Source organism: Oratosquilla oratoria, chromosome 23 (assembly GCF_046742065.1).
Source record: "Oratosquilla oratoria isolate Oo_2021 chromosome 23, ASM4674206v1, whole genome shotgun sequence".
In the NCBI taxonomy this organism is placed as follows: domain Eukaryota; kingdom Metazoa; phylum Arthropoda; class Malacostraca; order Stomatopoda; family Squillidae; genus Oratosquilla; species Oratosquilla oratoria.
This window is the reverse complement of record NC_134799.1, coordinates 43483463-43495962: the sequence shown is the minus strand read 5'-3', so window position 1 is coordinate 43495962 and position 12500 is coordinate 43483463. Positions and strand designations below refer to the sequence as shown.

Sequence of the window (12500 nt, the reverse complement as noted above, 5' to 3'; positions counted from 1 at the left end):
CGCAGGTATAAAATTTGTGATTCAAACCACAATAGTTGAAGGCGATTGCCACGTGCGCCATAGCCATTATCCTCACATACTTTCGAATACACAATGTTTATTTCATGTATATATTCACATCATGGAAAGCTCTATCATGGGGGACTTGTGTGGACGGAATGAGCCAGAACATTATTTGTACCTTAAGGGAAAGGTCAAAGAAAAGTAAAGGATAACTTCGATTTCGTTTGTGTGTAAACACAGTTATATGCTCTTCGTCTTTGACCAAATAGGGCTTCGATATTCATTTGGGTTATATGTATACCAAATACTTACACACACACACACACACACACACACACACACACACACACACACACACACACACACACACACACACACGAGCAGACACACGCACACACATACCACAAAGTGTTTACACTTACTGTGTGTATACAGATACTATGTACGCGCATGAGTGTACACTGTAAATGTAGATAGTGCGTTTGTGTACATATACGTATTTGACAAATTGAATAGCTCTGTTGTGTTCGTAGTATATGTATTCATTGCTATGCAATAGAATACAGTGGCGTAGCAAACCAGAGGGAATGTTACATCATTTGAAAAAGGCACGAGCCTAATTTAATAAGTATACAAATATGTATTACATATTTATATATATATATATACATATATATATATGTATATGTATATATGTATATGTATATATATATGTATATATATATATATACATATATGTATATGTATATGTATATATATATATATATATGTATGTATATATACATAGGTGTGTGTGTGTGTGTGTGTGTGTGTGTGTGTGTGTGTGTGTGTGTGTGTATGTCTACACCAATATATACACACGTATTCTTATATATGTTCACTCATTATAGATGTACATACATATACAAACAAAGCGTGTATATATATGTCTGCTTTCCAGTTGATTTCATCATGCCCGCGTACGTGCAGTCGTGTATGCGTGCGTGCCTGCTTAAACACGCACGTTTTATTGCCTTTCGTGGGCGTGATTGAGCATGTGGGCGATGGTGCGGATGTGGGTGGCCTCTGATTTAGGGCTCCTCCGATCTGCAGACAATGTTTATGTTTGTACCATAATTCTCACCTAGTTTGTATGACCAACTTATATCATCATATTTGGTTCGCAGCATACTTATAGTGGAGTTGAAGGGGGGGGGGGATACTGTATGTGAGGTGAGAAGGTAGGAGGTAGGAGGAATAGAGGAAGTGAGATCTACACATATATACACACACATGTAATGGGACACACACACACACACACACACACACACACACACACACACACACACACACACACACACACACACACACACACACACACACACACACACACACACACACACACACACACACACACACACACACTACGACGGTCCGGGTTTGACTCCCCGCCCAGGGCTGAAATAATTTTAGTATCGCTACGCTGCAAGTCGTTACTCCAAATCTCGAGGGCGTGGAGTTTGGGGTGTGTGCGCGTGTAAGGTCACAGCACTACCAAAAGATCGGTCATATATGATCTCCGAGTTCTCTTCTTAGAGGGAAATAGGTGACGATCACGAATCCAACACGTGATCCAAGACCATGGTGAATCTCACACACACACATACATACACACACACGCACGCACGCACGCACACACACACGCACGCACGCACGCACGCGCACACACACACACAGACGTACGCACACACACACACACACACTCACACAAACAATCTCATTTGAGTACAATGTATTTAAGGCAAATAACCGCGTCTGTCTCATGTAACTTCTTAAGCTTGAAATTGATTTTAATTAAAGCTTGTGAAGGCTTCTCGTCCTCCTCTGGGTCTCTCGTCTCGCTACGTCTCCTCCCCGTCCTCTTGGGCCCAAGTGAGACTTCCTCACAACCCCTTCAGTTCTGGGTGACACTTATCTTAGTATTCTGACTGTCATTGGACTTTTCATTCATTTCCGTGGTACCCCCTTAGTAGAGAAAAAATTTAAGACTATTTTGATTAACCCCATTGAAACTGAGCGATATTTTTTTTTTATTATTATTCTGATTGCCGGGAGATGAATTCATTCGTTTCCATGGCGCCCACATCGGTACGTGGGACTGTGGTGTCTCGAGGTCATACAAGAGATCAAATCTGCGTCATTTATAACACTGGCGCTGAGTACACACACACAAACACAAACACACACACGTGTATATATATATATATATATATATATATGTGTGTGTGTGTGTGTATGTGTGTGTGTGTGTGTGTGTGTGTGTGTGTGTGTGTGTGTGTGTGTGTGTGTGTGTGTGTGTGTGTGTGTGTAGGATAGGGAGACAGGTTGATAAGTAATCACCTGGACCAAATACTACATATTACCAAATCAATGAAGAATGAACAAATACATATACGAATAGATACAGTAACACAAACATTATCCAGGCGGGCAGATGAACTAACAAGCATTACTTCTTCCTTTGCTAGGTGGAGACTCTCTTATCTTTGGCAACGACAACACCAACACAACCACCAGTGAGGGGAACGGCATTACTCGAGGAAGACATCGAAGAAGGAGCAGCTACAACTCTCCAGGGCCTGTGTTCGACACCACGACGCCGACAAATATCACCACGCAGTTGGGGACACATGCTTACCTGCCCTGCAGAATCAAGAACCTCGGCAACAAATCCGTAAGTGTTTATGTGAAAGAAAGATTGGATGATATTGTCATCAGCGTTAGTGTTGTTGCTATTGTTTACGTTGTTTTAATTTTTTTGTTTTGTTTTAGGCTGTTTCTTTAAAGATACAATAATTTTGAGATATTCTGACAAGTTGACGTAAGTGGGAGTAGGAAACACAGGAGTCTTAGTCCGAGTTTATTCCTGGCTAGTTTCGCAGGTATGCTTTTGATAAAGCATACCTGCGAAACTAATCAGGAATAAACTCAGACTAAGACTTCTGTGTTTTCTACTCCCGCTTACGTCATACCATATTGTACTTATATATCTTCTCATTTGCTTATTTACTTGTCTGTTTATTTATTTATTTATCTATTTATTCATTCAACATTTATTTATTTATCTACTTTCTTCTCCACTTGTATACTTATTTACTTTCTGATCTATCTACTTGTTCATTTATTAATTTATTTGTTTATCCATTTTACTTATTCACTTTTTTACCTATTTAGTCATTTATTTCTTTTATTGTTTGTTCATTTATTCATTTATGTATTTATAAGGAAATATGGGAAAGAAAAAAGTAGTAAGACATAAATCAAAGTTGTACTGCATTTCGCTTCGCTGCGCCTTCTATTCACTATCAAACACGCGATCGCTACATTATCATCCAGTAAAAAAAAAAAAAAAAAAAAAAAAAAAAAAAAAAAAAAAATATTTTGCCGTTTTAAGATCTTCCACGCCAATTTTCTTCTTACCCCCGTCCCTATCATAGGTGTCCTGGATACGCAACAGAGACTCTCATATCTTGACGGTGGATCGGTATACGTTCATTGCGGACGAGAGGTTCCAGGCTTGGCACGAAGCTTCCACAGAAACGTGGACTCTCCAGGTCAAGTATGTCCAAGCCAGAGACGCTGGAAGCTACGAGTGTCAAGTCTCCACAGAGCCCAAGATGTCGCACTTTATGCATCTCACAGTGATAAGTAAGTTATGTTATCGGTTTTTCTTTCTCTTGACCTTTCGTGGCAAAGTGGTATCTTGGCTTCGTGAATAATACAGTCCAAGGTTCGAATCTCATCAGGGTCGTCGATTATTCAAATATACATTATCATTGCTGACACTACTAATAGTACTATTACTTAAGATTAATCATACTCGTACTAGTTTTGGTTCCGATTCTACTAAAAATGGTATATCTGTTAATATTACTACTTCTAGTTCTATTCACTTTCTTCATCTTCCTTTTTGTATTCATCTTTTTCATTCTTCCTTTTCCATACGCAGATACCACTACCAAACCACCACCATCAAACTCACACAACCACAAAACCATCACCACAAAACCACCAATGCTCAAAATCGAGGTTTTATATATGTGCCGTTAATATTACTACTTCTACTAGTTCTATTCACTTTCATCGTCTTCATTTTTGTATACATTTTTCATTCTTCCTTTGCCTTACGCACATACCACCACCAAACCACCACCACCAAACTCCCACCACCACAAAACATCCAATGCTCAAAATCGAGGTTTTATATGTGCTGATTTAGGGGGTGGGGACCTGGTACCTCTCAGGCGTAGAAGAGCTGATCTTAAGAGTGAATATTATAGTCTACATCTTATCCACACTACAATGCTGCTCTTTGGTTGTTGTTGTTTTTTCTCCTACTACTACTACTACTACCACTATTCTGTTTTTGCTACTACTACTACTACTACTACAACTACTACAACTACTACAACTACCGTCTTCATTGCTACCTCTATTCATGCTACTTTTCCTTGTCCTCTTTATCCTCATTAACTCCTTTACATTTTTTCGCTTTCATTTTTTTCTTACGTTGTCATTGCAATAACTTCCACAGTTCCTACCACAACTACTTATTACGGCCATTTTTAACAATGGTACTACTGCTACTGTTGCAAGTAACATTATTCGTGCAATTACTTCGACTGTTCCTTCCATATTGAAAGAACTACTATCATGTCTGCAGGAACTAACATTGCTACTATTCCTAATACTATTACTAAATAACACCACTACGGATGATGCTCTCTCTTTACAATTTTTATCAATCACACTGAGAGAATGGGTTGTGTTAACTTTGTTTTTTTAACAATTGGTAATCTCTCCCCACTGCCTGCCTGCCTGCCTCTCTCTCTCTCTCTCTCTCTCTCTCACACACACACACACACACACACACACACACACACACACACACACAGACACACACACACTTGCTTTCGCTTTCTCATTCTCATTTTGTGTTGACCCCTTGTATATAAGGATGTGCGTGCGTTCATGTATATAAACATGAATACACACTTGTGAAAATGATGAGTGTGCTTGCGTGCATGTGCACAACCACCATTGTGTTTGTTCGTGCAAATAACTGTGCCTTTGCATATAAACGGGCAATTAAACGATGCAATACATAACTCATTAACGTGATACTAATGTTTCATATAATTAACAGTTGACTCTATTATGATTAGCACAAATTGCTATTATCTAATTTGTATTCCCTCATACATATCCACCTTCACTCCTGCCTCTACATCTAGGTTTTACAATCTATTCCACCTATTCTACAGCAACATTTGCAATCTCGGTTTCATACACATCAAGTTTATATCATAATCTGCCTTCTTGATATACACTGAATTTACTTGACCTATCATTTCTGCCGCTGCATCTACCGTTAATCAAATATGGATGTAGACACCCCCGACTATGTTAACTATGCTAATGATCTTTCGATTTTCTTCTCTCAACAAACAGCTCCGAAGGTGACGATTGCGGGGGAGTCGGATATATACGTTAAAAGTGGGAGTACAGTCACGATTCAATGTGTTATATCAGCGTCTTTAGAAGAACCGAATTATATATTTTGGTACCACGTAAGTACGACCTCTTCTTGGGCAAGTCCCTTTGCTGTAAGTGTTCTTGTTCTTTTTTTTGTAGTTAGGGAAAGTTGATTATTAGAATAGTATTGAATAAAGATTATAGTTCGAATGGAACGATATTGTGGAGACTGCTCATTCAAAGGGAAAGAAGTTTGGGGAAATGTGTACACAGATCCACACACACACACAGTCACACACACACACACACACACACAGTCACACACACACAGTCACACACACACACACACACACTCACACACACACACACACACACAGTCACACACACACACACACAGTCACACACACACACACACACACACACACACACACAGTCACACACACAGTCACACACACACACAGTCACACACACACACACACACACACACACACACACACACACACACACACACACACACACACACAGTCACACATACACACAGTCACACACACACAGTCACACAGTCACACACACACACACAGTCACACACACACACACACACAGTCACACACACACACACACACACACACACACACACACACACACACACACACACACACACACACACACACACACAAATACATATATATGTATATGCATGTATACACTGGGGATACGAGTATAGACTAAAATGTACAAACTAAGCATGTGAAAGAACGTAATTTTTTGAATATTCATGAGATTCTAAAAATCATGAATTTCAATGCCCCGAAGTATCAAGAACAAAGTGAAGGCGAACATCAAAAGCGAAAATACAGATATGTCAGGAAAATTCAAAATATGATTTTCTACTAAGAAATTTGATACCGAGTTTAATATTGCACAATTCAAACGTTTTCATCAAGATAGAAGCCACAAGAAATGTGGAAGTGATTTGATATATATTAAAAGATATATCCAAGATAGTGAATTAAGGACAAAAGGAAGAAGCATTTGATATCTTATAGATTGAAGTAACTCAAACAAATATTCATAAGATTGATGTACAGATGATATTGAAGCCAGGAACACACACAAGACAGAACAATCAGACAGCTTGCGTCTTGTTTTGAAAAATGAATTACAAATACAGCCCCATTCATGATGAATAAACGGAAGACCAAGAAACTTCCCAAACAGCTCAAGGACAAAGAAAATAAAGTAATGACAACCGACGAAGCTTCGGGTGACCTTTCTTATTATTATCATTATTGTTATTACCCGTCTTTGCTGGAAACGCAATGCTCCTCTATCTTGTTCCTAACAAACTAACAGACTATTTCTCTTTGTTTCCTATCATATTTGGTTAAACACTTATTTACAATAGAGCCAAAGAAGCTTAACAAGAAAAGAAAATTACAAGCAAACGTTTAAAAAAGTTTTACTATATCTAATTTCTCAGTATATATGTATCGGAGAAAATCTACCCTGATATGATATTGCAAATACAAGTACTCTTTAGGTATTTACAACTTTAATCACGTAAAGGTTAAAAACAAAATAAAACTAAATCTTTGTCAACATATTCTGCTCCAAGACCAACTCTCAGCCGAATGAGATCGTCTGACATTGACCAAAAACCAACAAATTGCATCACTGTCTCAGAGGTGATCCATATTCTTTATCCATTTATATATTGAGCGGGACTTTTTCTTTGATTTCTGGTGCCAACAGGCCCAGTTCAGGCGGTTGGAAGTTCTTGGCCAAGAAAGTACTTATGAAGGGCAGACTTCACTAAATTGTTTGATTAAAAAAATAATAATAATAATAATAATAATAAAATAAATAAATAAATAAAAATTATATATATGTATATATTATATATATATATATATATATATATATATATAATATTGATAATGATTATTGTAGTGATGATGATGATGATGATGACGAAGACAATGATAAAAGTGTAAGAAGTCACGGTCCTAGTCCTTTATGAAAGAGGGAATTCACGACAATAACCCAAATCAAGTAGTTCCCCCTCGGAGAGGAAAAGATTTCTTGAATGAAAATCTTAACCCCCTAAGCCAAGGGCTGAATTATCAGATACCATAGATAATGATGCAATTCCCCTCCACCATTCTCAGTAGATCTCCTGTTTTAGTAATTATTTATATGCAGACATCAAAGATGGTAATTTTCCTAAAGAACATAAAAAGACCTAATTTACCAAAGAGCATCAGCACCAGTTTACAAAACTTCGTCAATCATTCTAAGTAATTAAGAATGTTTATTTAATAAGGCCATCCCGGAGGATACTTTCTGTACTAATATATATGTTAATTTTCTACGCCGCAAAGATATTTCCTGCATATTTACCATTCTCGAGTTGTGATATTGCAGCCGAGGGACTTATAGCCCTCTTCCCCGGAATGACAGTAATGAATAGATAAGGAGTGTGTGTGTGGAGGGAGTGAGCATATAAGGACGACGCTTTCTGGGGCTCAAGAGCCGGAAGTATATTCATTACAGTTCCACTAAGACACCTAAATGTTGATGTTAATGGGGACATAAAGTCTTAAATACAAGAGCACCAGAAAAAAAGTATTTCATTGGCAATCACCAGCGTTTCTATCCTTTGGAATGATATCGCACATAAGAGGTGTAATTGCGAAGGTTAGAAGGAAAGATTTACAGGGTAATGGAGCGTAGGGATAGTAGATGTTAGTAGCCCTCCAAAATGGTAATTATAATTAATGATTATCCATATATTCTGTGAAAATTAAACAATAATCCTCCATATCTCTACCAAGGCGTTCATACAAGATATATAAAAAAATTATGAAACATGATAAAATAAAAAAGATAAAAAGAGACAAATAAAACAAGAAAAATTAAATAATACAAAAGAGAATAAAAAAGTAAAAGACAACAAAAGAAAACAAAAGAAATCGAAATACAATTTAAAAAAAACAAGAATAACGAAAATAAAATAAATTTAATTAAAAAAATAACAAAAATGAAATAAGGGAAAATTAATGATGATTCGGTTTAACGTTGCGAACTCCCTCCTATCAGGAGGCTTTGCCAGTGCCTCTTACAGAGGACTTTGTATTACTTAGAAAACAAATACTTCTCAGGTTTGGTGGGTACCTAGAAATAATAATGGCAGTAATAATGATAATAACAACACTGAGCTCCCACTCTCACTCCTGTCTCTCTCCTTGTTCCTGCAGGACAGCAAAAGAGTGGTACCTTTCGCAGCGGCGGGACGCGAAGTGACGGTGGAGCGCGTGTCCTCAGACACCACAGTCGGAACCTTAACCATCTCTTCGGTCACAATGAAAGACTCCGGGAACTTTACCTGTTCCCCAGCCAGCCTGGACACCGCCTACGTCACACTACACGTCATCAATGGTGAGGAGGAATGAAGAGTTTCAGTTTCAAGTCCGTGGTACATATTTCATTTAATTCTCACTATGTATAGACCTTGCTGGATATTTTCAAATCTTTATTGTTATGCACAGTGTGTAGAAAAAAGGGGTACCATTTTGTGGGACTTGGACTTAGTAACAAATTCTGATTACACTGGATTGCAATGGTAAATTAGAATCATGTTGACTAGATACTTTTTTTAACAATGGTGAAAAAAAAAAAAAAAAAAAAAAAAAAAAAATCCAAATAGAATTGATAGAAATATCTATTTGACTGCTTTTATAGTGTGTTTCTTTGGTGTTTATTCAATTTTTTCTCGTAATTTCGAAACCCACTGCATTTAAGGTTACAGTCTATTTTTCATTTTGTCGGTCATCCTCTCTTTCAATGAATACAAACTTCTTCCTATTTTTTCTTTGTTCTTATGTTAGAATAGCTCTACAACCACTAATATTGTTTATAGTATATGGTTTCTTATTGATTAGTTTTTAGAAAGTAATTAGGTAAGAGGAGTATTAAATGGTTCTTGTTAAGTAGTAGGTGGGTGTCATTTCTCTTGGTAATTCTAGTTACAAATGGCGCTCGCGCGCACACACACACACACACACACAAAACCGATTTGGGGGATAGTTTCTCAGTTATATATGAATTGGACCTATCATATCATATATCATATTATATGTGAGCAGAAAATCGAAGACCTCTCTCCTTTACTTTCCTTCTCTCTCTCTCTCTCCCTCTCTCTCTCTCTCAAAAACACAAGAACTTTTTATAGATAATTCTATATGTTTGATGTTGACGAGCTTCTGCCGTGACGAGATCACCTTTAAAGTCGTCCTCCTCTTCTTCTCCTCCCACCCACCCACAGGAGAGCATCCGGCAGCCATGCAACACGGAACGAGCCACGCACCTGGCCAGGAAGGAGGCGTGGTCGCCCTCTTGCTCCACCTCAGCTTCTCCTACGTTACCACGTCCTTTCTTCACAGTATCATCTTCGCCCTCCATCTCTGTATCCCCAACACATCTGTTTCTTTTAGGTGACCGGGAGATTAAGGGAATGTATTATGCCTCTGGGTAAGTGTGTATGAATGGACAAGGTGAGTCGTCGGTCGGAATCGACGGCGATCAACGAGTGGTGGGATACTCAAGGGGGCAAAGGGTGGGCAAGGGTGGATTACTTATTGAAGAGACGCTAGTTTACATAGGTAGAGTTAATATAATACTACCGCTTTTGATACAAAGATATTGTTGTGTATAGGTGAATGCTTGTATAAAAAAAAATATACGTGGAAGTGCAGGCGCGAGTCCATTACCATAATACCATTCCATGTTGAATGTTTATATTCACGGACGGAGTGACGTGGTAGAGCCCTGAGACAATGCTCTTCGTAAAGTGAAACAACACTTGTACCAAAACAAAGAAGAAACGACTTTTTCTGAACAGAAAACGACATTAGTTGGCCGAGGCCTTCAAGCTGAATACAAGAAAAGAAAAAAAGAATGAATATAGTGTTAACGTGAACTAGAATTGAATAAAGATCTGCTTACTAACACATGATGTTCTTCGAAAACGTGCGAATGACTTGTTGTCAAGTCTTGACATATACTACCGGTCGACAAAGGAGTGAAAAGCCTTCTATACTTTCTTCGTGTGAGTGATATCAAGGTGATATTATGAATTCTATGTTGATGCTCATTTATGTGTTCGCTTTGTCATGATATATATTCTCTGTAAAATTTCGTGTTGTGAGCAGTGGTGATCAAGTGAATGGTAACGAAAACTTTAGAGACACAGCTTTGAGTTACGTTTATGTTTCTTGTCTCTTTTGGAAAAATACTATACATTATGTATGTTTACATGTTTCCAAATATGGACAACTTGTTTAGCATTTTTCATAAAAGTTTGGAATAATTTGCAAAATGTATTTAATCTTCCCAAACCAACATCATTAATTGACATCAATGATATTCATGAACATGTATATGTCTTCATGTAAAAATACGGTTGCAGTTGTTTGGATATCAGAAATAACTACATACATTATATATCAAAATATATACATACTAGATATACACATACATACACACGCACACAGACACACAGACACATGGGTACACACATACGCACACACACACACACACACACACACACACACACACACACACACACACACACACACACGCACACACGCGGACACAAAGAAACAATGTAAGGATTGTGTGTGTGTGTGTGTGTGTGTGTGTGTGTGTGTGTGTGTGTGTGTGTGTGTGTGTGTGTGTGTGTGTGTGTGTGTGCGTGTGTCATCGATATGTATCGAGTTTCAATCATGACAATCATTGAAACAAATTAAAAAACGATGAAAAAATCGCTCAAAGAAGGATTTTGTTTTCAGGGTACACTAAATTCTCCATTTATAATTGATGACGATTTACTTTTAATTTAAATAAAAAATGTCAGCTTACTCTCTCAGTGAGAAGAACAATGGCTATGATTTTCCATTTTACTAACATTAAGTCTTCATTAAAGTACATTGAAACAAAAGAATGACGAGATTGCTTGAACTAATGTTAATGAAAATGAACAAAGATTCCAAACAGTCCTCGTATTAAACAAAGGAATACGCCATACAACATCGTCCTGTTTTGTATTCTTTCGAACACTTGAAACCTTTGTGTAAGAGTTCTAATATCACATTAATTTAGCATTAACAGAGATAATACCAATTTGTATTTCACTTTAGAGAGGTCTGAATCTAATTAACTTCTCTTAATTCAGGTTTCTGAAGTTCAATGGGTACGCTGTTCTAATCCCTATAACATGGCGTCCTACTTTTCTAGAATCTATTTTGTTTAGAAATGGACGAAATATACAGTGAAGGGAGAGCTGCCTCTTAGGAATGGGTCTCGACCAGTGTAGATACTATTCAGAACAGTGTCCACCCCTGAACTGCATACAATCCGCCTTTGTAATCCTTTTGTAATCCTTTGTAATCCTTTTGTAATCGCAATTCTTCACTCAGAAGGTCATCAAATGGTATCACCATGTTAAAGTGATAGACAAGCAAAGTCGTTTTCGTTATTTCTTTTATTATTATTTTATATATTACTATAATTATAATTATCATTTTGTGACCGATACTAACTATAAAACTGCTCATGGCAAACCATCAAGAGATGGATCAAGTTGATGGGGCAGTATTGAAGACCTTCCTTGTATTGCATATAAAGTGCGAATGTTTAATAATAATGGAAATAGATGTGACCATAAAGAGAGAGATGCTTTCAATAAGATCACATAAACAGGCACCCAGAAACACACACACGCGTGTATATATATATATATATATATATATATATACGTACATACACACATACAGTTAAATATATATACGTACATACACACACATAGTTAAATATAAATATATATATATATATATATATATATATATATAAACAGGTATATACATGCACGTGCTACACACACAGACGAGTTGCTAAGACTGATGGTGGTCAAGATTCTAAAAGAA

At 37.3% G+C, this 12500-nt stretch overlaps 1 protein-coding gene across 3 annotated transcripts in view; it reads left to right on the top strand.

Moving 5' to 3' along the window:
• Positions 1 to 12500, top strand: part of LOC143038098 (hemicentin-1-like) — a 492977-nt gene that overhangs the window by 480452 nt on the left and 25 nt on the right. For all 3 annotated transcript variants that reach the window (XM_076207052.1, XM_076207050.1, XM_076207051.1), the window contains 5 exons: positions 2511 to 2716; positions 3480 to 3690; positions 5494 to 5612; positions 8775 to 8955; positions 9842 to 12500. The exon at positions 9842 to 12500 is cut by the window's right edge and continues 25 nt beyond it. In XM_076207052.1, coding sequence (XP_076063167.1) covers positions 2511 to 2716; positions 3480 to 3690; positions 5494 to 5612; positions 8775 to 8955; positions 9842 to 10014 — 890 coding nt within the window. In that variant the 3' untranslated portion in view covers positions 10015 to 12500. The remainder of the gene's footprint in view (positions 1 to 2510; positions 2717 to 3479; positions 3691 to 5493; positions 5613 to 8774; positions 8956 to 9841) is intronic.